The sequence below is a fragment of the Polyodon spathula genome, chromosome 32, assembly GCF_017654505.1.
Source record: "Polyodon spathula isolate WHYD16114869_AA chromosome 32, ASM1765450v1, whole genome shotgun sequence".
Classification (NCBI taxonomy): Eukaryota; Metazoa; Chordata; class Actinopteri; order Acipenseriformes; family Polyodontidae; genus Polyodon; species Polyodon spathula.
Window position 1 is genome coordinate 541,803 of NC_054565.1, and position 27,058 is coordinate 568,860.

A 27,058-nucleotide genomic window follows, 5' to 3' on the forward strand; every position below is an offset into this window, starting at 1 on the left:
GGTGTTTGTTTTGTGGTTTTGTGAATTTTTTCTAATCCAGTGAAGGCATTGCCCAGCCTGGAAACCTTTATTTTTGTAAGTTTTGCTTTTTGTTTCATTATTTGTGTTTAAATATCTTTATTTTTGCTCTTGTGCCCTTTTATTTTGTGTTTATAAGAAAAGTATATATTTTTTTGAACTGCAGTCTGTCTCTTGCCCTCTATCCAGTTGCCAGCCTGTCACAAGGACTTAGTCACTATAGTTTACCAATTATGCTATAAACTACAGCAATACATTACTCCAATAGTAATTAGCAGTTCTGGCTTAATTTTAATTGATTAAATCATGAATGTTTACTCTCTGTAAAAGTGCACCTTGTTTCAAACAAAAAAAACACAGACAATTTAAGAAATAATGATTTTTAACTAGTCTTATTATATAGCACTGTAGCAAAGTGGCTGGTAAAGGGAACAGGTGATGCGGTGCAGGAGTGATCGGCAGACAACGATATTTCTGTGAATTAGTGTTTATTTTTGTTTCTAGGTCTGGTGACCATCAAAATGATAAATCACCAGCAATACACAACAATGTGTAAAGCACGTGGATAACAAAAACAGGGCACAGTCCCGAACAAAACATAAGACGCGGTCACCAGTCCTGGGTGCGTGCAGATGTGCAGGTGCTCTGTGCAGACACAGGTTGTGTGGAGTGTAGTGGTGCTCTGGATCGTGCTGACCCTAGCAACAGCTCTGGAGGTGTGCTTAACTGTCTAGTGGTGAATACAAAAACAGACAGTTACACGAGCCCATTAATATGCAAAACTTGATTTAAGAGTCATGGAGTTTCGTTGCAAATTATTAGATTTCCAAGCACAAGGTGTGAAGTTTTTCTTTTAAAATCCCACTTAGAAAGTCAATTGCAGTTAATCCTCTTCAAAGATACTGTCTTTTGGTTGCAGATCAATTCAAAGTTTAGTTCAGCAGATTGAAATTCTTAAGTTGAAGGTTTTCTCCAACCAGGGATCTTCTGTAGCTTCGAGATATATCGGTGATTCCTCAAAGAATAGCTCCAAACTAGATCTTGAATGGCTGGCAAAATCAAGACCCCCAGAAATCATTTGATTCCAGTCTTTTAAAATTGGCATGAGATGGGTGTTCTGAGACACCAGCCAATCGTTGGGATTGACCCAAAAGGTAACACCATTGGCAGCTATCCCTAGAAAAAGGTGTGTCCTTGATCTTCAAAGAACTGTTCTCGTTGCCTTGGATAAGGCTGTCCATCGAATATCTTCTTAAAAGGTAACTTAAGAAACGTCTCTTATTAATAACTCCACTGTGCTCCTTCCTGTCTCTATAAAACCTTTATATTCATGTTGCCCACAAAAAGATGAATAACTCCATACCTTATTATATATGGCTACTCAGAGCCTGAGTAACGGATTATATTTGGTTATAAAGTACAATTTTTTCATTTTAAATAGTAAGTTATTCTTTACGGATTTAACCATGGATGTGCCGCATGTCATTGTAAGGCACAAAACAAATATTTTCAATCCTTAATATCATACCGACAGTTATCAAAATACAATGTGACAGACAGCAGTCATCACAGTGTGTATAGTGTTTGGTAATGTTAGTTTAAGAAATTTATGAACAAAATGTCAGTGTCAATCATATATTTAATCATGTATACTCATCTAAACATTTTAAAGGTTTGCTGACTGGCAAGGCTAATTTAGAGACATTCTCTAACCCACTTAGAGTTACACGTAACTGACCATTTAGAAAAACAAACACACTTTCTTGAGCCACTTGGCCTGGTATCCTTATCTAATCAACACAATCTTGTTAATTTCTTCCTGGCCCTGGCTAGCAGATCTGCAGCCTGCTTTCTTAGTTTCTTTTGAAGCTTGCATTTTAAGTTGGGTGAGGGGAGATGAGAGAAAGAATGCAGGGAGAACTCGGCACATACAAGAAAAATATAGAATTATATTAGAATACATAAACTTCCCTCACAGAGAGAAGCACAGTCTGGAAATATGATGAGATGTGTGTCTGGCACATTCACTGAATGCAGCTCACACTGATCAGACTGGTCTTTATTTTACAGCTATGGCTGGGGGTGTATGTTACAGTCTGTCAGTGTGAGTTTGTCTTGCTGAAGAACTCTGTTCACAAAACTTTTACTCAAGTTTTTAACTCATGAGACATTTCTACAGTGCTGTTAAAGAAGCCCACCGAGTATTGAATTCCTCATCTAAAGCTGTGCAAGTTCAAGCTTGCTGAATGCTCGGAGTTGCAGCATCTCTTGTCCAGGGATGTCCCGCCCCATTCACAGGGATTGAAGACCTTAACATGAGCATCTCCTCTAAATAATAATCTATAGTGTCAGTTTAATGCACTGCCATCACTTCCTGTGCACCCTGCGCTGCGTGTTCATCCTGCAGCACTTCCTTTCACTCAACCATGGCCCCTGAAGCCCTTCACTGGACTGAATGCTGTGCAGCAGCTCAGGGGCCTCTGCTGCTCTTCACTGGACTGAATGCTGTGCAGCAGCTCAGGGGTCTCTGCTGCTCTTCACTGGACTGAATGCTGTGCAGCAGCTCAGGGGTCTCTGCTGCTCTTCACTGGACTGAATGCTGTGCAGCAGCTCAGGGGCCTCTGCTGCTCTTCACTGGACTGAATGCTGTGAGGAGGAATGCTGTGAGGAGGAATTCCCTCCCACCTCCTGCTGAAAAGGGGCATCCTCACAGTAGCATATCGCCATTTTCGAAATTGAAGGTCAGCTGGGAACACGATCTCGAAGGGTAATGGTTGTCATTCTTTTCAGGGAATCAGTGTTATGGTAATAACCTAACCTTCCCTTTGAAGTGGAATGACAACCATTACCGAATGGGAAGCTGTACCAAAGCTGTCGTGGCTCCAGATTACTGACAGTACAGCCTCACAGTGATAGCCTCAGAGCCCACATGACGCCTAAGGGCATGCCGCCTGCAAAACCCTAGAACCCAGGGAGGGTCTTGCTCGGTTTGCAACATCAAAGCAGTAAAAATGTGCAAATGTATGACTACTTGTCCATGTAGCAGCATTGCAAAGCTCATTCAAGGAGGCACCATGAAAGAGAGCCCACGAAGTTGCTTGGCCCCTGGTAGAATGGTCCGTAATGTCTCCCCGGCATAGGGGTCTGTCTGTTCATATACCAAGCGTATGGCATCTGCCACCCAGAGCGCTAGACGTTGCTTCGACAGGGCTTGACCTCTAGAGCGGGACCCATAGCAGACAAACGGCTGATTGGACTGTGTCCAGTGCAGAGCCTGGACCAGGCAAAGTGTGTGCCTACGGTCATCCTCTGACTTATGCAGGGGAGGTCTGAAAGCTTCCAAAACCACTGGTTGGTTAATATGGAATGAGGAGACCACCTTTGGCAAAAAGGCTGGGTTCGTTCTTAATGTCACCCGCGAGTCATTACCAATGAAAGCCATACATGTGTCATCAATGAACAGCGATGAAGCTCACTTACTCTTCTGGCAGACGTAATGGCTAATAAAAATGCCACTTTGAGGGAAACAGGGCGCAGCTCTGCTGATGCCATGGGTATCCCATGTAGGGACCATTGCTCCGAGCCCCTTTAAGAAATTGTACTGCCAGGAAGTGTGCCCCAGGAGACACAGAGTTAATTTTATCATAGCACACCGATATTGCTGCCAGGTAGACCTTCAGAGTAGATGCAGATTTTCCCACATCAAACAGGTGTTGTAAGAAGGTTAGAATTGTCTCAATAGGTCACAGGATCGTGACCCCCAGCAATTCACTAGTCTTGGAAAACCTTCCATTTATATGAGTACTGGGCTCTAGTGCTCAGCGCCCTAGCAGAGTGTAGTGTCTCTACCACTGCATCTGGCAAACCTTGTCCGGATAGAAGGCTCTGTTCAACGGCCAGACCTAGAGTTGGAGCTGGGCTGGATTCAGGTGCCATAATAACCCCTCAGCTTGGCTCAGGAGGTCCTTGCCGAGCAGGAGCTGCTGCGGTTGACCCAACAACATGTTGGAGAGGAGAGTAAACCAGGGGCACCTCAGCCATCTGGGTGCAACCAGCAGAACCTGTGCTCTCTCCACCCTGGTCCTCTCTAGTGTCAGGGGTAATAGTGACAGCAGAGGGAACGTATACAAGAGCCCCTGTAGCCAGGGGTGAGCTAGCGTGTATGCTCCCATGGGGCCCCCGTCTCTCTCCACGGAGAACCATACGGGGTAATGAGTGGTCTCGGCTATGGCAAAGAGGTCGACCTGAGGGTGCAGTCTCCACTTCAAGCTGTCTGGAGCTCCTCTGGACAGGAGGTCTGCTGCTCTGTTGTCCACACCGGGGAGGTGAACCGCCCTGATGGAACGCAAGTTTCTGTGCATCCAGGACAGGAGTCTATGCACTGCGTGGTGAAGGCCCGGCGAGCACAGGCTGCCTTGGTGGTTTATGTAGGCTACCACTATTGTATTGTCCAACCAGACCAGCAGGTGTTTGTGCGCTAACTGCTGCCAAAAATGAGATAACGCCAGGGCTATTGTTTGCAGTTCTTGGACATTGATAAGTGCTTGCTGCCAATGTCCCTTCCACTGACCTCTTATTTCCCTCCCATTCCAGACTGCTGTCCAGCCCAGACTGGAGGCGTCCGTAGTGACAACTTTTCTTCTGTGAGGGGAGCCAAGGGGAGATCCGAGGCGAAGATTGCGTATTCACCCAGGCTTGAAGCGGCCACATTCTCAATAGTCCTAGGGGAAGGATTCTCGAGGTGGCTGCCATCAGCCCCAAAAACCATTGAAACATTTTGATCTGTAGTAGAGCATCCACTCCGAATTGGGAGAGTGTGACTTCCAACGACTGAATCCTGTCTTCCGACAGTGAGGCAAGCATGCTCACGAGTTCAGTTTGATCCCCAGGAACACTGTGGACTGAGACGGTATGAAGTTGCTCTTCTGTTGATGTATGGAGAGCCCTAACTTCATCACATGATCTATGACCTATCTGGTGTGCGCCTCGGGGCGTGCTTTGGAAGGTGCGTAAACTAGTCAATCGTCCAGGTAGTTCAAGATCCGAATACCCCCGCAGCCTGAGTGGAGCCAGTGCTGCATCCATACACTTGGAAAATGTGTGGGGTGCCAGCGAGAGGCCAAACAGCAGCATGCAAAATTCATACGCATTGCCTTGAAAGGCGAAGCGTAGATATTTTCTGTGCATGGGACGGATCTGGACATGGAAGTAGGCATCTCGCAGGTCGATAGATGAGAACCAGTGGCCCGGCTGGACGGACTGGAGGATACGCTGTGCTGTCAACATGTTGAACTTTCTCTGTTTGAGGAATATGTTGAGGACCCTGAGGTCCAGAATAGGTCGGAAACCGCCGTCCTGGAATAGAAGCTGCTGAGGACATCACTTGGGTTTACCAAGCACACAGCATACTTCTGTTGAAGATTGACAATCTTCTGTTGAAGGAGAATCGCGCACGCTGGTTCGACAGTGGTAAAGAGCACACCCTTGAAGGGTGGCAGGCCTAAGCGGAATTGCAGAGCGTAACCGTGTCTCATAGTCGATAGCACCCGGGTGCAGCCTTGCCATGGGTTGTGTCCAGTGGTCAGTCCTGTTGAGAGGGGAAGGTTGGCAGTCGGAGCCCCTCAGGGGCGGTCTCCCTTGGCCTTGGGAGGTGGTACATCTTTTTTAGGTCCCGGCCTTGTTCTCCAGTCAGAGAACCAGTTACTCCTGGCCGCCTTTTCCTCTGCCTGCTTGTTTGGCCTGGGGTGGAGAGCGACGTTCAATCCCAGTTGCCCCAGCAGGCTGGGAAGGCCACCTAGGGTGCTGGCGATTGGCAGGAAGTCAGGAAAACTTTGAAGCAACTTCCGTGGCCTTGTGGGACCTCTCAAGGATCTCATCAACAGTCGCTCTGAATGTCTGCCCCGGTGTTATAGGGGCATCCAGCAATGCAACCTTCTCTGTCTATACAACCTTGGCTTGGGCCAGCCAAATATGTTGGCGAGTGGCCATAAGTGCGCCAGAGACCTCTTTGATGCCTGACCCAACTCTCCCATCAGGTCAGTCATCGCTCCCGTCACTGCCTGAAACTCCCCCCGCATCTGTCTCCATTGCCCGCTCCTGCAGTCTTCCCACTAGCTGTGACTGGTAGAGCACCAACATGGACATGTCGTTTGCCGCTCTTACTGACAACGCCGCTGAAGCATATGCCTTCTTTAGCATGGTGTCAGTTGCCCTGCATGGCTTTGACGGGCAGGTAAGGTCTTAATCCCCTCTGATGAAGGTCGCCCTGGCCATGTGATCCGGCCCGAGGCATCGAACACAAGTGGTGTGCTCATCCTGTTAGCGGGAGCTTGGCTGTACACTGGTCACACTGGTGAAAACCAGCTGAGGACCCTGCAGAGTGTACTGACTTGGTGCGGGGGCATCGGTGCCGAGCAGTATGCTTTGGTGCCGAGCTATCGGCGGAGAGTAAGCAGCGTCGGTGTCAGCACCGAGGTGGAAGCACCAATTCGCGTCAGTGCCGAAGTGAGCGTGGATGGTGCCAGGCTGTTGTGATCAGTTCTGAGTGAATCAGCGTAGAGGACGGTGCCGTGAGTCTGCAGGGTCACCCTACAGCACCACAATAGCTCACACGACTAAGAGAGTGGTATATAAACTATACAAGTTGACTTAATGATAATACCCACAAATAATCTTAATATTTTTTTAATAAACCGGTGCAAATATAATATTAGGCAGTTGATTGTGAAACTGAACTGGTGGAGTGATGCAGTGGGGTAATTAGACAGACAGGTGCAGGAATGATGCAGTGCGGTAATTAGACAGACAGGTGCAGGAGTGATGCAGTGCGGTAATTAAACAGACAGATAGGTGCAGGAGTGATGCAGTGCGGTAATTAGACAAACAGGTGCAGGAGTGATGCAGTGCAGTCATTAAACAGACAGGTGCAGGAGTGATGCAGTGCGATAATTAGACAGACACGTGCAGGAGTGATGCAGTGTATTAATTAGATAGACACGTGCAGGAGTGATGCAGTGTGTTAATTAGACAGACAGGTGCAGGAGTGATGCAGTGTGTTAATTAGACAGACAGGTGCAGGAGTGATGCAGTGCGGTAATTAAACAGACAGATAGGTGCAGGAGTGATGCAGTGCAGTAATTAGACAGCCGGATGTAGGAGTGATGCAGTGCAGTAATTAAACAGACAGAGCCTTGGAATCCCGTTTGGAAAAGTGGGGTTTATTTTTATTCCAGGTCTGGTGACCAAAACAATAATCCCCCAGCAATACACAACAATGTATACTGCACGGGGTAAATAATAACGGTATTGCACTCCCAAATAATAAACAAATGTCCATCCCACAATAATAAATACACGGTCACCAGTCCTGGGTGAGTGCAGTAGTGCTCGTGCTGGGGGATACAGGTTATTTAGTGACTGTTTGTGAAGTGCTGTTCCGGCTTAATGCTGGCCCTAGGCAACAGCTCCAGATACGTGCTAGCTGTCTGGTAATGTACAAGACAAGACAAGTCAAGACACTTACAAGACAAAACAAACAAAACACTCATGGTACTTTTATGATTAGGAACGGGGACTCTCACAATCCTTCTCAGTTTATTTACACAAACCAAAGCAAAAGAACAGATTATGATTCTCTGTCCCCTTTTATGCTGTCACACATGACCCCTTGGTAAACAAGTGCAACCATCTCTCCAATCTGCGGCTGCCACTTCTTTTCCCTTCCGGGTCAATGTGCTATTGAAACAGAGTGTCACCCCGTTCCTAACTGCCCTACTTCCCTTGGACCCTGGAAAAGAACTGTCAGACCAGCCCATCCACAGACCACTCTGTTCTTCCTGCTTAGTGCCCTCACAGGTCGGGAGGGAGATTTACAACCAACAATCATTGTATTTCTGTCACAGTAACATATATAGTGTATTACAGGTACATTTCATTGTATAGCTGATCATTGCATATAATTGTGAAGCAAATGTGTTTTATATGAAACTGTCCATACTGTACAGCTCTGGCCAGAAGTGTTGCATCACCCTACAGAATTAACTCATTTTGCTTTACAAAGTTGAATGAAACCTGCTTGAATAATGTTAACATAGTTAACCTTAACCAATAATTTAAGTGCAGTACAGAGACTAGGCCCAGAGGTGCCTAGGGTTACCTAGTTGTGTTGTTGATGCTGAATCACTGGGATCCTTTAAGACCAGGCTTGACAAAGTTCTGAGATCAATCAGCTGCTCGGACCAGACGAGCGCTGATTGGCTGAACAGACTCCTCTCATTTGTGACTGTTCTATGCTCTTATAGATGTACTTGACATTGAGCCCTGCAGAGAGTGATGAGTTCTGTTTACTAACAGTGTGCTGCCATCTATTGACACAAAATAAACACTGCACTTCATTAGACAAACTGTTTAAACAATCACTCACTGTTTTTAATTTTTTTTTGGTGCAACGATTTTCAAAACACATGGACAAGCGCACAAAGAGGCACAAGAAACAGTGTTTCATTAGAAATTAAAATATTTATTAATGAATCAGAGATTACAAAAACCTGGAACTTAATCTGGTTCAGCCACATGAACCCAAAACAGTGCAATCTGACCAAGTCCACATTTCTAAAAGCAAGGTCTCTAGTATAGAAAGTTAAAAGATCTTAACCCTACCTGCATGAGCGTCTAAATAAGCAAGACTGATACATATTGTAAAGGGATCCTGGCACTCATCATCTACCTGGTTAATTCTGGACCTGTTTAATATCATAGTTTGCTCTCTAGCATTCTCTATTGTTGTTTTTGCTCACTGATGTCATTCACAGGTGGTGTGAAGCAACCTTTTAATATACATTTCACAAAAATAAGCAACTAAATCTACATGTGATTGTGACTGCAATCCAGTGTCATGTTAGCATAAAGGAATCAATGCAACTCTTGCAAAAAGATTAATTTAAAACAACAACACAACAGAAATATGTGGGCAGTGATGAGGCTGAGCACAGTGATGAGGCTAATCAGTGATGTGGCTGAGCACATTGATGAATCTGATCAGAGTGATGAGGCTGAGCATAGCGATGAGGCTGATCACTGTGATGAGGCTGAGCACAGTGATGAGGCTAATCAGTGATGAGGCTGAGCACAGTAATGAGGCTGATCAGTGATGTGGCTGAGCACATTGATGAATCTGATCAGAGTGATGAGGCTGAGCATAGCGATGAGGCTGATCACTGTGATGAGGCTGAGCACTGTGATGAGGCTGATCAATGTGATGAGGCTGAGCACTGTGATGAGGCTGATCAATGATGAGGCTGAGCACTGTGATGAGGCTGAGCACTGTGATGAGGCTGATCAGTGATGTGGCTGAGCACATTGATGAATCTGATCAGAGTGATGAGGCTGAGCACAGTGATGAGGCTGATCAGACAGGAGGCTGAGCACAGTGATGAGGCTGATCACAGTGATGAGGCTGATCACTGTGATGAGGCTGAGCACTGTGATGAGGCTGAGCACTGTGATGAGGCTGAGCACTGTGATGAGGCTGATCACTGTGATGAGGCTGATCAGTGATGAGGCTGATCAGTGATGTGGCTGAGCACATTGATGAATCTGATCAGAGTGATGAGGCTGAGCATAGCGATGAGGCTGATCAGACAGGAGGCTGAGCACAGTGATGAGGCTGATCACAGTGATGAGGCTGATCACTGTGATGAGGCTAATCAGTGATGAGGCTGAGCACTGTGATGAGGCTGATCAGTGATGTGGCTGAGCACATTGATGAATCTGATCAGAGTGATGAGGCTGATCAGACAGGAGGCTGAGCACAGTGATGAGGCTGAGCACAGTGATGAGGCTGAGCACAGTGATGAGGCTGAGCACTGTGATGAGGCTGAGCACAGTGATGAGGCTGATCAGTGATGAGGCTGAGCACAGTGATGAGATGGCTGGTGCCGCACAAATGAATCAGGCATGTGAGGGACAGCCCAAGAGCACAAGTCAGAGGGGCATGTTAAATGTGACAGGCATGTGAGGGACAACCCATGTGCACAAGTCACAGGGGTGTGTTAAATGTGACAGGCATGTGAGGGACAGCCCATGTGCACAAGTCACAGGGGTGTGTTAAATGTGACAGGCATGTGAGGGACAGCCCATGTGCATAAATCACAGGGGTGTGTTAAATGTGATGAGCATGTGAGGGACAGCCCATGTGCACAAGTCGCAGGGGTGTGTTAAATGTGACGGGCGTTCCCATAGTTTTGTCAAGCTCATAATTACTGACAGTGCCAATCGGTAAAACAATTACAGGTAGACAAAGGAATAGGTGGGCAAATAATAATGCAGTGAACAGGATTGCCAGTGCTGGTATAGGTTGTCATACAGATACACCACTTCATTCAATCTCTATCACTGACAGGGAGGATGATCAGCGGGGCTGCGTTTCTACCATCAGCATTATTAAAAGGGCTGAAGTATGGATAGAGCTTCTCAGTGAAGGAGTCATTTAAAGTGTAGATGTGAGATCTGGTCTCCACATTGTAAAAGGAGAGATGCCCTTCCTCATAATCCAGATACACCCCCACCTTCCGGGGCTTCACACTCAAGGGGATAGGTGGGCCAACAAGAGTCTCATACTTTCCATCCCTCAGGCTCAGTGTCCAATAACCAGTCTCAGGACTCAATATAGACTCCCCCTTCCTGTTGATGGATTCTCTGACCACTCCTAAATACCATGCAGTCTTCTCCCCCACCTCCACCTGCCAGTAGTGTCTCCCTGAGGTGAAGCCCTGCTTGCCCAGGACACTGGCAACATAATCAAATCTCTTTGGATTGTCAGGAAGAGCCTGTTGTGTGTTTCCACAACTCACTTGTTTCCCTTCCTCAGACAGGATGAGATAGGGGTGTGCTGTATCAGGGTCCAGAGTCACATCAGCTGTGATGAAGAGAGGAGACAATAATCATGATCCCTGAGAAATATCAACCCACCCACTAGCCCTGCGATTGAATGTTAATCCAGCTTTACATTGTCTCCTGATTGATTTTCACACCCTGCTCAAAGCCTCATTTCCAGACACTGGCTGTGCGAGTCCACTGCTTTATTATAGTTGAATATTCTGATGCAGAGACAGTCTGAGTTTCAGATGAATAATAAGAGAGATAATTTTTGCCATTCAAGTTATTTGGTTTATTAATACAAAAACAATACCTGCAGCACAGATGATCCACTTCCACACTAGAACAAAGAAAAAAGAGGATTTTTAAAACAGCTCTGCTCAATGAGAGATCTATATAATATACTGTGTTAATGAATACATTTCAATACAGCTCTGCTCAATGAGAGATCTATACAATATACTGTGTTAATGAATACATTTCAATACAGCTCTGCTCAATGAGAGATCTATACAATATACTGTGTTAATGAATACATTTCAATACAGCTCTGCTCAATGAGAGATCTATACAATATACTGTGTTAATGAATACATTTCAATACAGCTCTGCTCAATGACAGATCTATATAATATACTGTGTTAATGAATACATTTCCATACAGCTCTGCTCAATGAGAGATCTATACAATACACTGTGTTAATGAATACATTTCAATACAGCTCTGCTCAATGCAGTACTGCATGTAAACGTTTGGTCTCTGCTGTAGATTTAACCTGCATTATTTTCCTTTTGAGATGTAAGTGATTCATTTTGTGGCAACAGAAAGATGTCCATATAAGCACAAGGATGCTAGTTATGCAGCACTAATTCATGTAAGATATGAATATTTACCAGCAGTGCAGTTTACCTGTCATGTCTGTATAGTTCTTCAGGTGAGTCTGCAGGTCAGAATACCTTTGAAAGAGGCTGGCATACTGTGCATCCCTGTGAACTGAGAAACAAGATTAAAACCAAACAGCTTCTATTTTATCATACAGCTCTGGCCAAAAGTTTATCATCACCTAGATATTTAGGATTGAGACAACATTAAAAAAAACCCTTATGAACATAATTTACATATTATTTAACATCAGTCAATCAAAGAAACTACAAAATGATACCGCAAAAGTCTACCGTAAGCCATAACCGAAACACAGTAGTATTTCATGTTGCATTTTGGAAATGTCACATTTTTCAATGGTCAGTTTTTTATTAAGTATATAGAAAACTACAAAGCGATGTTTTATTCACTATGTTAATGTAACATTATTCAGCAGGTTTCATTCACCTTCATGAAGCACTATTAGTTCATTCTATCGGGTGGTGCAAAACGTTTGAGCATAGAAGTGTGGTTGGCTACTGTGGAAGTGCAGCAGCCCTGCCCCTGTATGTAACATGAGGGGGGGAGGTAAGCTTGACAGGGATGGGGTTAAATCTATCCCTGCCAGCAATCACAGCTGTGGTCGTTCCTCAGTTAGGTATTGATGCAAATTGTCTCTGAGTCTCTAATTGCTGCTGGTAACATTCTTAGCCGTGATGCTATCCTGTCACAGCTACTCCTCCAAAACCACTTCCCCCTGGAAGACGAGGAAGCTGAATATCAAGCCTGGAACATTGTGGCTGTTGAACTAAATTACAGGAAAGCAGACGCTCATTTCTTTCATATGTTTTGACCCACAGCGCCGGTCACTGCAAAGTCTCCTCTTTCTCATCAGTGTTCACTACTCACAGATCACACCCAGGGCGACAGACACTGAGAGGATCCACAGCACAGCAAGACCCACAGCAGCCCACTTGCAGGAACTGGCTTTCTTCACAGTCGTGTTTGCTGGGAATAAATGTGAAATGAAGCTCTTGACATAAATTGGGTAAAGTTAATTTTCTGCAGCACGATGGGATTATTCACAGGAAAACTGCAAGCCGAGCATGAAAGATTTCAGGGTTCTAAAAACGTCAGTTAACCCTAAACTGATGGGCTCGACCCGTATTCATGTTCGGGTCTTCCTAACATAAGTTATGATCCATTTGCTCATCGATAAATCAATACTATAACTGGTAACTAGCTCAAATGTAAATGTTTAAAATATCCAAGGATACGTTAGCATACATTTTCAGAACTAAAGTAAGGCCAGGTAGGTTGAAGAAAAATATTGATTGTAAGATTTGTCTAAGATCTGTTAGACATATTTGGATAATTTTAACTCCTGTATTATTTATTTTTCTTAAGTTCAAGCCTTAGTTGTTTTATTATTATTATTATTATTATTATTATTATTATTATTATTATTATTATTATTATTATTATTATTATATAAAATACACTAAGCAGTATTAAAATCTCTTAATACGTGTAATTTATTACCTAATTTAGAACAGATATACATACATGCATTTGAATGTTTCTAATCGTCCCTGCATCCTTTCTTCGATATTATTATTATTATTATTATTATTATTATTATTATTATTATTATTATTATTATTATTATTATTATTATTATTGTAAAATAGCAAGAAGGGATGTAGTTTAGAAATATCTATTAACTCACTGCTCTCTAAACGAGCCTCTATTTATATCAATGTCACATTCGCTACAATCATGTCACTTGCTGCCGGGTAAGGCGCTTGTTTCCACGCAGAATTATCTGCATTTCACTCCATTAACCACAGCAGAAACAAGGTTATAATTAAACATTCTGTCAGAAATAACAGGAAGTTAGTGCGGAGCTAAACGCTATATTTGAGCACTTGATCTGCAAATTTTCTGCAAGTTGTCAGCAAATATTTCGGTAAAGGTTTGTATCTCGTGGCATAAATTAATATTAAATAGATAAGCAGTTGATATTAAATTTATGTTGAAGTATTCCTTGTTAATTTCCATTGAAATTTAAATCAGATTAGCTGTATTTTCAGTTAAAACATGTAAACAAAGGGAACTTATTACATATTTTCTAGGGTAACATAACGTAATATAAATGGACGTGATATGCAATTACATTTTTAATCGACATTTGGTTAACATTTAGCAAGAAACCAGCTATTGCATATCTATTAAATATTAATTTAATATCAATTGCATATTTATTCAATATTAATTTATGCCACGCAATATAAAACGTTACCAATATCTAATGTTCACAGATACCAAATTGCAGCTTGTTCTGTGCGAATGCAGCTCTATTCAAAAGATTTGCATCACCTAGAATTTTGTGATTGCGACATCATTTAAAGAAAAAAGTTATATGAACATCATTTAGATTTTTTTAAATTTAACATCATTTAACCAAAGAACCTACAAAATGATATCTGCAGGAACCCGTAATAGTGCCTCAGGGGCCGTATTCACAAAGCTGACCTTTTGGTTTAAGGCCAAAAAAAGGGCACAAGTGTTTTTTGCTGACTGTTATGAGCCGGGGAGGGACAACTTAGACAGCGTTTCTGCCTCGCCCAGCGTCTTCACTGCAGCCCACTCGAGAGAAAGGTGTTGCCTGAGGGACAGATTATTCATTTAGCTTCTTCACTGGGACTGAAGAAAAATCATCATGTTATGTAAATAAATATGTTATTATAGAATTTCGTAATTTTCTAGTAAAAATATATCGTTATAATTTTAAACTGACCTGTTTAATTATTTTGCAGTGGATAGGCTCTCATTGCTTGCTTAAGTAATGTATATATTATAATATATAAGTATAAAATTAAGTAATATATATATTATATAATCACATGTAATTAGGGTGTAATAAAAACAATTTAGTTAATTTTATGTGTATTTAGTGGAATATTTGTTAATAAAGTACATTTAAAAAATATTTGTTTATATGTATATCTTTTTTATTTGCTTTTAGATGTGTTTAAGAAAGACGTTCTTGGTTTTTAATGAGATGCCAGCATTTTTAGCAGCAGGATATAGTTTCTGGTAATAATGGAGTAACCAGGCAGAGGGCGAAACGAGATGAAACAGTAGCAGGACACACGAAAAAAGGGAACGCGGGCTGGAGATTTGTTTTATAGCTGCGGAAAATTCAAAATACATTTTTGCTATAAAAAAAAAAAACACTGTAGATAACAAACACAAAACAACAGCGGAGCTGGTATTACTTTGTATGTTTCTACCTCTGCTAATGAAGTCTTCATTCCTCTCAAGCCGCGCTTTTGGTGCTGCTTGTTATACATTACTGTTAATGGTATGATCTGCATTACAATGACATAGTTAATACTGTAATACAAAAAAAAAAAAAAATGTTTTAAAAGAATCACCCGCAACAAAGCTGGAATTGCAATGCTTCGGTTAGTTGATGCAGCTATATCGGTATGTAAAATATCTGTTAAGGTTTCAATGACCGTCTGTTAAAACGGGCGACTTATCACCAGTCTTAGCGTTAAGCAGCGTTGTGAATACGTCCCCAGGAGTATTTCATGTTAGATTTCAAAATGTCCCATTTCTCCTTTTTTCAATTTGTCGAGAAGTATATGTGTAAACTACAAAGCGGCGTGTAATTCAATATGTTAACGTAACATTATTCAGCAGGTTTCATTCAGGTTTATGAAGCAAAAGTAGTTCATTGGGTGATGCATATCTTTCTTCCAGAGCTACAGAACCCCGACACGCTATTCGGACCTGCACCCAGTATCGGTCACTCATATGGGACAAACGCAGCAAGCATGCAAGCAACATGAACGCGAATTCATTTTCAGATGAGGCTCTCTGGAACCTCTTGGGATTGTATTCTGTTCCCGAGTCCTCACGAGATGTCGGTGTTAATCGCAGATAATCCAGAAGCGATCAGATGAGCGCCGGTTTGTTTCTCCGAGGTGCAGTTGGCTGCTCTTGACGCAACCAATGCAGTTTGCTGTTTGACTTTGACTACCGTGTTGTTGCATTTGTCAGCGGGCTAGTTTCACAGAATCTCACTTCAGGTTGATGTTTCTGCAGAACAAACCGGCATTCGGTGTTGTTATTTTTTTAATGCGTGGGTTATTACATAATATGACGATCATCACGATAGCTGATAAATGCAGTAATGTATACATTCAGTATTTTGTATTGTGAAACACTTTGATCGTGATATTATAGATTGAATGATTACTGGTCCAGCACTAGCCACCACTGTTTGTAGAACTGCCTGTGACTCAATCCTTAACTTGTGTAAAGCATTTATCTTCACTATGTCAATATAATAAATTAACTTCAAACATGTTACAGAGCAGGACTGGAGGCAGAGATAGAAACAGCTGTGATAGTAGTTTAGATTTGTACCTATGAGTAAATCCCGGCTGGTTCATTACCTGTGTGTTTTCCAGGCTGTTTCTCCCCTGGCTGGATGGCACAGTAGAAATCCTGGTCTGGTTTCTGTACCTCAGTGTAAATACCTTCCATCTCCATGGCTAGTACTCTAATGAAGAGAAGAAGAGCTTAATCTGTTCTTGAGAGAATCTTGACTTTCACACTGACACACTGTGACTGATCAGGGCTGCTTGTTTTTAAGATGTTTCAACACCCCCTCGGGAAGTGGTTTAAAGCCGACGCTGCGCTCCCTCCAGTGCTGTGAGATATGGTCAGTGTGCACTGAAGCGCTCTTGTGGTCTGGGCATGCATTTGTGGTCAGTGGTTTTTTTTTCTGCAGAATTAGCGAGCCTGTCCGACTGTAAATTAAAAATGAGTTCTACCAGTAACATGAAAAAGTTGATCAGCTGTGGCCAAAAGTTTGGCATCGCCTAGAATTTTAGGATTGAGACATACTGGTAATAAAAAATAAAAATAAAATATCTGATATGAATGATGATGTTTTATTTAACATCATGTAATCAAAGAAACTACATAATGATAATACATAAAGTCTACTGGAAGCCATAATAGTAGTATAGTAGTATGTGACAGGGTCAAAGTGACCCCTACTGCACATTGTTATTTGTGTATTTTGATTTGTGCTGGTTTTCTTTGATAGGGCACTTTATGATTGATTTGTAGCACTTTATTATTGCTTCCTCACTCAGCACCTGGAGCTAAATTAATTAATTACCCGGCAATTGAAAATAATATACTCACCTGACTATAAATATTCCTTGATTTTTGCTTTTCTAGGATGGCCATCCTCCCTTTGTCTTGTCTGTGCGTGTAGAGTGAGGGGACCCGAGACGGAAATAAATACTAAACTTTGGACTTTGTTCTTGTTGCTGCTGCTGTGATGATGATGATGATGATGATGATGATGATGTTGATGATGGTGATGATGATGCATAGGCGCAGGAAGTAGGGGTGCCGTGCTGCAGCACCCCCAGGTTCGAAAGGTTGCTGGTGCTGCTGTGTCAGAACGAGCTGGCATTGTGATAAATTCCATTAGTTTTTAAAGGGTTGATAATCACAAAGCTGAGCTCTGCAGGAGGCAGCAATGCAGTGTGAGCGCTTTTTCGTATGGTTTGTTTTTTACACACATAGAACAGACATAGACCAATCAACGCGCTCTGTCACAGCAGGGGCTGGACATTATAAAGGTGACGCATTGCAATCTCGCGAGAATTAGACAGCCGTTGAACTTAGCTGTGTGAATATTAAACTTAAAAATGTCCCAAAAAAGAATTTCAGATTTTTTTTAATTCTTCAGCTGCTCCACCACCAAAAATCGTTTTCGATCCGATTCTTCTTACTGAACATAAGTATAATTATAATCTCAGTATAATTGTAAATCTCGAAAAACTACTCACTTCTAAATCTTCTGTAGTCATCTTTGTATTACTTTAGTATAAATACATGTTAATTTGGATTCATATTTTGTTTTTTTCTGACTTTAGTGAACGAAAAGACACACATTTGCCCATTTTCCCATTGGAAATAGTGATATTTTGAAATATCACTGTCCTGGTCACAAAAGCAAAGTTTGTGGGGAATAATAGCCATTTTCTATACTTTTGAGGCATAAGCAATTAGGAAATAACACTTACTACCCAGGAACAATTTTTTTTTTTTTTTTTTTTTTGTTACACAGTGTAATAATACAAATCAACTCCCAATTACCACAGAGCAAGTCCTTCCAGTTCATCAGTGGTAATAATGAGAAGCCTTGTGCTGTAAAAAGTCTAGGGTGAATAACAGAAGTACCAGTGAATAAAATATAACAGAATTCAATCATAATATGACTCCGTGTTCACCTGGACAGTCTGGGACAGGTCAGGCTTTTTTCATCTTCCAACGCAGTGCATTCTGGTATGTTTTCACCTGCCTCAGGTACCTTTCCCTTGTCTCTTTTCTTTAAGAAAAGCAGGACTACACTTCCCAGAATGCACCAGGATGGGGGTTAAAAACCCTGAACTGTCATATAATAAACTTGAACAACCATGAGAGTAATACTAACCCTAATAACCCAAACAAATAATAAGAAATCAAGCTGAAGCGAACAGCAACACAAATCTCAACTCACTACTGAATCAGTAAATGCCAGCAGCTACACTAGTTTCACAGCCCTGTCCAGCTCTCATCCTGGATTACTTTATCTAAATTGTGTAGTCTTAGATTTGTTGGACCTTGTTAGACCTGCTGCCAGCAGTTGAGAATGTGGTTGGGTAAATTATTTTATGTTTGTAATATCTGTCTTTAGAGTGGAATGTGCCCTCTAAACTGCACAGGTGCGCAGCAATCTGAGTGATACCGTGCACCAAAAACATACAGGCCGCTTGTGAGTCAGTTGGTAATATTACTAAATATACTGATCCCGGTGATGCAGTTAAGGTCTGCCCCCTCCTCACAAAACCTAGCAAAGGGGCCGCGGCTCCTTTGTGCAGCAGTATCAGTGCTGTGTTTCTATGCGGAAGGTGGCAGGTTCAATCCAAACCTTGTGCTGTGAGATCATCTCGCCCCATGGGGGGACCCAGGCAAAAACGTTACAGTATTGATTTTAACTTGAATACTGCAGAGTTATTCTTGCTGTATATTTTCAAGTGCATTTTATAGCTGTGGGTCACGTGCTATTCATTAACAGGTAGGATACTGGTTTCTTGTCTCTCTCTCTCTGTGTCCTGGTTAATCATTCTGTACAGCCACAGTGTGGGCGTTGGATTGGTATTACACATGTTTCGACCATACAGAATGTATTTTGTAAATGTAATTTAAACTTAGGCCTATATCTTCCACACATTAGTAATACATAAAAAGTCACAGAAAGTAAAATGAAAATATGCTAAAAATTCACTTTTCCTAATTGCTGAAAAAATGCGTTAATTGGGGCCGTGGTGAAATTATTATTGGAAAGTCTGAGAGATTTTCAGTTGACAGTAGTAGTAACCCAGCAGCGATTTTTTTCATTGTTTAAATATAAGCTGCCCATTGACAGAAAAGTAGTGCTCAGAGAAGGCTGTGGTCCACTCAGTACAAAAAAACATTAGAGAGAACATTGGGGGTGACCTATGATGTGCATTCTGTATTATTTGTTGTATATGCTTTGTTTTTTGCAAAAAATAAATGAAAACTTGATGTGAAATAAAGAATTGCATCTATTTGAGCCTAATTTTCATATTGGCATACTTGTAAGAATAATTGTATCCTTTCCCTGTCTTCCAGTTGATTCCATCTGCAAAGGATTCATGAGATCCGTTTTTATAGATGCCGTTTAGATTGGAAAGATGGCAATCATTATACCACCAGGCTCCTTTAAAACGATCAGGACACCGCTTTGCACTTGGGTCACGATCCTCAGTAGAAAAGGGCATGTTGTTCTGATATGTTAGAGAGTCACCTGGGAACAAAACAAGAGTCAAATGAAATAGGCGTTCCAGTGAATTTAATTACATTTGGCACTTGAAAAAAAAAAACATTTGAATCCGGTACAATCAGTGGTCCCTTTAACTTAAATAAGTAATTTATTCCCACATGTCATTCATTTGGCTTTTGTTTGTGAAATATTTAGTTTTGTAATTAGAGTAAGATCTAAGTTTTCAGTTGATCAATCAGTAAATTTAATTTATGTGTACTGTGTTTACCAAACTGTTTTACCCATTAAAAGAGATCATTTACCTGGGAACAATCTAACACTTTGTGCAGACATTCCAGTGCTATAAACAAGTATTATTAATCAGGAGCGTACAGTAAATATGTATCGTAAAGGAGTTTCAGGGATAAGCAGTCTCTTTATTGCACTAAGAAAAAAAAAAAAAAAAAAAACTTACCAGCAGTACCACCTGTAAATCCACCCAGGACGAGTTTATAGTTCTCAGATTCCCCCAAGATTTGAAATGACTCGTAATTTGCAAAGGTTTTTTCACGGTCAAAGTCTTCAAGATCGATACGTAATTCATGAGAACCTTTAAGAACAACAATACTCTGGTAGGAGCAATGTACATCCAACTGCACTTAACAAAGAGGCTTTATTGAGGGGTTCTGGAAACAAGATTTCTGAGACAGAACACAAGTGTAAGATTGAGATGTGAGAGATCAGAGATTCATTTGATATTCTTAAGACTCACAAAGCCTGGCTTTCTGAACCTGCAGAAGTGTACAGACTTTCCCTTCTCTGCAAGCCAATCTACTCCCGGTTTCTTTACAAAATACATAGATTGACAGAGAACAACCGCGTGGCGTTTAGATTAGGATTGGCACAGCAGGTAGTCAGCAGACGTCTATCAAACAAACTGGCCAAAATGAAAAGACACAAAGTGCAAGGAATTTACCTGTTGCCGTTAATAAATGAATGTTCTCATTTCCCAGCCAAAACTCTGTCTGCTTGTTGCCAAACCCTCTCTTGTATGAATTCCAGTCCCGAAAGAAATCAACTGATCCATCCATACGTCTCTGAAATACCTGCAGTGGCATCAATAACAAGTTTGAGAAAGAAGTGCAGTGAAATATCTGAATGAGTAAATTAATTAATACAAATTGATGAAATCATTAAAAATGAATTAAAAAGTCACCCATCCAGGGATCCCACACAAATCAGATTTTTTTCCTATGATTTTTTCATGACAATTTTCAGATTTGTCATGACTAAATTCTTTAATGTTTACAATGAAAAGCCCAGAAAGTTGGAACTGTACACAGAAAATAAGGAGGATATTGACAAACATGATAGGAAAGAAAACCACATCATCAAGATGGCCTCCTCTTCCTCCCCTTACAGCCATCCCATCCACCAGCTTTAAGACTGCAGACTGAGCACGCAAAGGGGGATTTAACGAAGAAAACTGCCATCAAATAATAAAATGTAAATGCGAAATTATATTTTCAACTGGCCTCATGAAGAATACCGTCTATTCAAAACACCTGGAGAGCCAACAGAACAAATCCTAATTTTGGGTCTCATTTATTAGAGGAGAATTTAAGAAGCTGCATCAAAAAATATGTGGCCTTGTTTCATTATTTGCAAATGAAAAGCTATATGGTACTCTGTTTAAAAAACAACAACAACTTGTGTCTTTATTTCATACTGTCAATTTCCACTGTAAGTTCTGTTATTACTCAATCCATCAATTTGAAACAGCTGCCTGGAGTGAAAAAAAAAAAAAAAATCATTTATTGGCCATTTTCCATGACTTTACCATGGAATTCCATGACCGTGGGAAGCGTGCCCATCAGCCAGTGGTTTCTGAACCTATTGAGATGGACACACTTGTTTTAGACTGGACTCCAGACCTCAGTTTGGGAACCTCGGAGCTAAGGAAAGAGGGAGGGGTTTGAGAGATCACTTACCAGCCAGCCTCCCCCGTCTGAGTGCATGTCACAGAACACATTGATGGGTTTCTTGCTGGCTGTGTACACCGTGTACCACCCACTCAATGTGTTTCTTTGCTCCAGCAGCTCCTTACAGCTCATAGCACCTGCAGTGATAGCAAACAGTGTGTCAATAATAAACAGTGCTTATCAAGTCCTTGTGCAACTTTAAACTTGAATAACTTTGGATGTGCACATGATAGAAGGAAAATGTCAACATCATATGAAAGCACAATTCATAAAGTTTTAAGACCATACAATAGTTCAAATTTCTATGTATCACAAATGCAATTCATGACATCACTCAGCAGCAACTGAAGATGTCTTCAAGTTGGAAAATCATCAGGTTGTTGAATGATGTAGCATCATGAAAAAAGGTGGTATGTTGAAGCCTAGAAATGTGAACTAATGTATTGTGTTAAAACTGTATGAATTAAGCTCTCATATGCCATTCACATTTTCCTTCTACCATGTGCACATCCAAAGTTATTCAAGTTTAAAGTTGCACAAGGACTTCAGAAATCCCCCCCCTGTGTATACAATACTCTTGGAATGTTGAGCAAGGCTGCATCCTGTGACCTAAGAGGCGACTCACTGGAGACACATGCAGTCAACAGTGCTGTTAGGTATCGAGGACTACAGTTATGGAGCGCTTTATATGTCGGGAGCAGCATCTTCAAATCAATCCTGAAACAAACAGGAAGCCAATGCAAGTCTGCCAATACAGGGGGACATGTTCATATCTCGTGGTTCTTGGCCACAGCAGTTCGGGTTCCTTAGATAAAAGATTGCTCTGGTGAAAGTGTTTAGTAAATCAGTTCCATTGTCTTTTTAATCTCCACTCACCTGTTTGTATTGGGCATGGGCAATCTCCCTTTTCCCCTGTGGAATACAAGAATCAAGTTATGGTACTGTCAGTTTGATGAAATGGTAATATTATTTACACACACTTACAGAATCCTTTTTGTACGGTTACATTTGAATAAAATTGAATTGATATATCACATTTTCATTCATGTTAGTGATATGTTGATAAAGGCATTGGCGATTTAAATATTCCTATAGAACAGTTTTACTTTTGGCTCCTGCTGGGTCTGGATTTCCAATGGATCCAGAGTCACCTTTCACTCCTAAAAACACACAGAATAAAAGAGTTCAGCAGACAGAGCTTCTGGTACACTCTTTCTGGACCTCCAAACATGGCTGTGTTCAGGGCGATCGTGAAAACGGAAGAAATGTCGACATGAAGCACACCTGGCACCTCTTCTGGAGGAATTGAAATGTGATAATGTGCAATTTTATACAGTTCAATGATTCTGTTCACCTTTGTCACCAACTGGACCCATCTTCCCAGCTACTCCTTGGTCTCCTTTCGCTCCTATAAAAGGATACAAGTCATTTTAGAAGTACACCCGCTACACTCTTCCGGTACTCAAGATTAATCAGGAATGGAATCCTAATAGAACCAAGAATACTAGATGAAACTGAGTTACTGTACCTTTACCCCCTGCAGGACCCTGATCCCCTTTACTGCCTGGGGTCCCCGGAATGCCATTGGTCCCCGGCACCCCAGGAAGCCCTGGACACCCCTGGAGGAAAGTCAGCCTCTCATTGTCATTCAGACCCACCAGCTTCACCTCTGGAACACAAGAGAGGAGGGATCCCCTTTTTTTTTACAGTCTAGATGCGCGTGCCTCTGAATATAATTAACCCCATTAGAAATCTAAACATCTGGCAGTTTAATTTTCTACACAGAGCTCAACGCAATTGTTACTTACTGAGTACACACAGTACTGCATACAAAACGAAAATGTCAACACAAAGCAAACGTGTCTGTAGAAGAGAAGTTGAAAGCTATTGATCGAGTGAAAGAGGATGTCACTCCTCGTGATCTTAAAGTTACGGAATCAACTGTGAGAGGATGGATAAAAGATCCATAACATGATGTGCATATGTCAGAACATCCCTATGAAGAAGAAAAAATAAGTAATTCTTATACGTTGTAACTACACTGACTGGCAAAAGTAAGCCACAGATTTATTTATTTTTTACCTTATTTTTGTTAGTAATATCTAGGGCCCTGCGTTTTTCGCGACTTGTTTATTTAAGCTGTATTTCAGTCCTGCACTGCAAGATGCCGATATAACGTTCTTGTAAAACTACTAATTAAGCAATTATTAATGCTGTAATATATAGCAGCCTATATGAAAACAGAATAAAAGTTTTTCGCAATAAGGAGAGTGCTACTTGCGGTTTCGAAATGATGTTAATGACTGCACAATCGGTTACCTAATGAGGAGGCTATATCAGCATCTTGTGGCTGAAGGACTGAAATACAGTTTTAAAAACCAAGTAGTGAAAAACACAGGGCCCTAGTACTACAAAGATACTGTTACTAGCATGCAATTTGTTTCTTTTACCCTATTGATTAGTGATTGCCCATTTGCAAAGCAATATATTCATAATAATTTTAAAATCTCATTACGGTTGCACCATGTACTGTATTACTCTCCTATTTTCTTTTCTATGTATTGCTGCTGTTTATAATATCCGAGGCCCATGATAAAATGAGGCTTTGCTTGTAGTGCAGTATTTGTATCTTTTTTCCGTGGGCCTATTTTATCGCGGGCCTCGATTTATTGCGATTTTATATTGGACCCCCACACTTGTGATATAACGAGGGGGTGGTGTAGATGTAAATACAATTAAAAAAACACCCTGATATCCATGGGAAGAAGTCTAAAATGTAGTTTATTGTTCCCAAAATATCAAATCTTTACAACTGTAACTCTACAAAGAGTTCAGCAAGAAGTACTGTGGAGCTATTGTTTTTCTTTTGGGAGTTACCATGACATAACATTGGTGGTAAAGTGGTATTGAGGTTATGGTCATCAGCTGTAAAATATGCCTGTCTGTTTGTAAAAGAACCTTCAGCTTGTTATTTGCCTCTGCCCAGGTGTTGAAGTCAGTTGCATAATCTTTAATATATTAATAATAATTGCGGTTCTGATTGCTTGGTTTTACAAGTCAATAATCATACAGGAAATTACAGATAAAAAAAAAAAAAAACATTTCCATTCCACAAAAGATATTTCAATATTATCAAAGAATATTTACTTTGCAAAACATATTTCAGTTATCTTAAATTGTTGTTTTTCCCAGGTCGTGTTGAAATACTGCATATGTAAAACAACTTGTTTGTAATCACCAGATTTAAATGATTTGATTAGTGGAATAAGTAAGTGATATTTTAAATGAAGTAACAGTTCTTACCAGGGCAGGTTTGTTCAGCATTGTAGTATGAAGTACAGCACAGAATGAGTAATAGACTTATCATTACGTTCGGGAGCAGCATTCTCCAAGCCTCGTTCTATTGTAGGTTTGTAGCACTGTGTAGGTTTCCAGCACTGTGAAGCTTACTATCAAGAAACACTCTTTCTATACTCAAGATTTCCCAACTTTCTAAGACCCGTCCACATTCCTGAAATATTTCTATACCTGGGTGTATATGATTTCTGTGGGAATAAGTCTAAAATGTACTTTATGTTTCCAAAATGTCTAATCTCTGTAGCTTTGGAATGTATAACAAATGCATGACACATGTATAACAAATGCATGACACACACACACACACACACACATAAATGCATATTGCTGAACTCTACAAACAGCTCAACATGAAGTAAAGAGCTATTTGTTTTAGAGGGAAATTCAATCAGATCTAGACATAGGAACAGTGAGCAATAGGATGTAAATTAAAGGTATTTATTGATGATTAAAGGAGGGATGGAACACAAAAACAACACAAAATATTCTTGAATAAGTGTCTAAAATCATATAAATCAACTAAACCCCCAATTAGCACAAAGTGTTTACAATACATTGGTACTAATGCTTATTAGCCTTGTGCTGCTAAAAGTCTAGGTGAATAACAGAAGTAAAAGTGAATTAAATATAATAAAATTCAAACAATGGTGATAACCCCCCACTTCAAGCTAAAATAACCCAACCAAATAATAAGAAATAAAAAAGTGAATATCAATACAATTGTTAACTAAGTACAATAAATCAAAATATCTAGTATCTATAGTCCACTTGACTGGAACACAGCTTTCGTTTTGACTCTTGCTTTGTCCCTAGGTGACTCTCTAACAGCTCATAACAACATGCCCTTTTCTAATGAGGATGTTTTGATACTTATAAAGGAGCCTGATGGTATTGCAGTGAAAAAGATTAAGCTGACAAATGTTTTTTGATTCAAAAACACTTTAGATACAAGAAAGGTATACCTCCAATACAATCATATAGGCACGAGATTTAAACTTACTTCGGACAAGGCCTCAGTACAGCTCAGCGCATACGTTTGTATCAGAAAGCACGGATAGCCATGGAGTCAATTCGAAAGAGATGAAAAGACTAACACAACTTTACAATGTTGGGTATTTATACCTTTCTAAACAACTGCTGACTCCACTGCCATTTGTCTTACTTCTGTCCAATGATATGGGTTTCCACTCTATCATTGCACACTCCCTCTGCGGGGAAAAAGGGGGGGCTGCATAGCACGTTGTACCTAGCAGGGCGCATCCATCTTGTCTTTCAGTACCCCTCAACTGAATTAGTAAGCACATTAAAACGAGTATAAAAACACATTCACACACAATTTAAACATCATGATTAAAAACAACTTAATTATAAAAGACACACACACATAATGCAAAACTTACAATTAATAAAGCCATCACTACAGTCCAGCCTTTTTGTACTGAATTGTACAACTATAATCAAGTACAACCAAATTATTATGTATCTTATTAGTTATTCCTGACCTTAATAAAGCTACTGAGCAAAATTATGCTTTTAATGAGTCAGAGACTGTTGTATCCAAGAATTAATGAGGCCACTACAGCATTCTTAATAACATTTTGCTTGCAGGATTGTGTTCCCCTGTTGCAGCCTCTCACCATTGGTCACCCTTGAAAATCAGGATTAGGACTTGCTATGCAATCTGAGCTCCATTAACCCTTTCCTTGAAAGTGGGCTACTGCTCCATCGGGTTGCGCTTCCCTGCATGCTTTTTGCATTCGGAATTTCGCCGACCCTTTATTGGCCGTGAGCCTCTCTGCATCTCTCGCTTGTTCTTAGCTTGGGTTGGCGGGAATTCCTTCCCCCACCTCCTCGTATTGGGGTGTGATGCTTTCCACCTACAGTCTGTTGAAACAGGATTTTCAAAATCACGTGCAATATTTCTATTTTCTGTGCCAATCATAGCTTAAGTGACGCTCTTTAATGTCATGACCACAGCACTGTTTGATCACTACGGCATTGGATTAAGTCCATCAAATGATGAACACTTATTAAGTAACTTCAAATATTTCACATACTAGGTAAGTGGTTATGTTTGTGTTCATTGGGGTGACTGCAGGA

The 27,058-nt window shown here is 41.0% G+C and overlaps 2 protein-coding genes across 2 annotated transcripts; both read right to left on the reverse strand.

The window, feature by feature from the left end:
* Positions 1-9,308: 9,308 nt before the first annotated feature.
* On the reverse strand, positions 9,309-16,585 carry LOC121303392 (E3 ubiquitin-protein ligase TRIM39-like). The gene is made up of 5 exons (XM_041234063.1): positions 16,225-16,585; positions 12,665-12,763; positions 11,804-11,887; positions 11,207-11,233; positions 9,309-10,933 (listed from the first exon to the last, which is right to left on the reverse strand). The coding sequence occupies exons 1-5, from the start codon at positions 16,319-16,321 to the stop codon at positions 10,398-10,400; spliced, it is 843 nt and encodes a 280-aa protein (XP_041089997.1). The 5' UTR covers positions 16,322-16,585; the 3' UTR covers positions 9,309-10,397.
* A 2,819-nt stretch (positions 16,586-19,404) lies between these two features.
* LOC121303389 (ficolin-1-B-like) lies at positions 19,405-25,023 on the reverse strand. The gene is made up of 8 exons (XM_041234059.1): positions 24,905-25,023; positions 23,130-23,270; positions 22,956-23,009; positions 22,478-22,513; positions 21,611-21,738; positions 20,596-20,725; positions 20,095-20,229; positions 19,405-19,664 (listed from the first exon to the last, which is right to left on the reverse strand). The coding sequence occupies exons 1-8, from the start codon at positions 24,984-24,986 to the stop codon at positions 19,423-19,425; spliced, it is 948 nt and encodes a 315-aa protein (XP_041089993.1). The 5' UTR covers positions 24,987-25,023; the 3' UTR covers positions 19,405-19,422.
* Between the last annotated feature and the right edge of the window lie 2,035 nt (positions 25,024-27,058).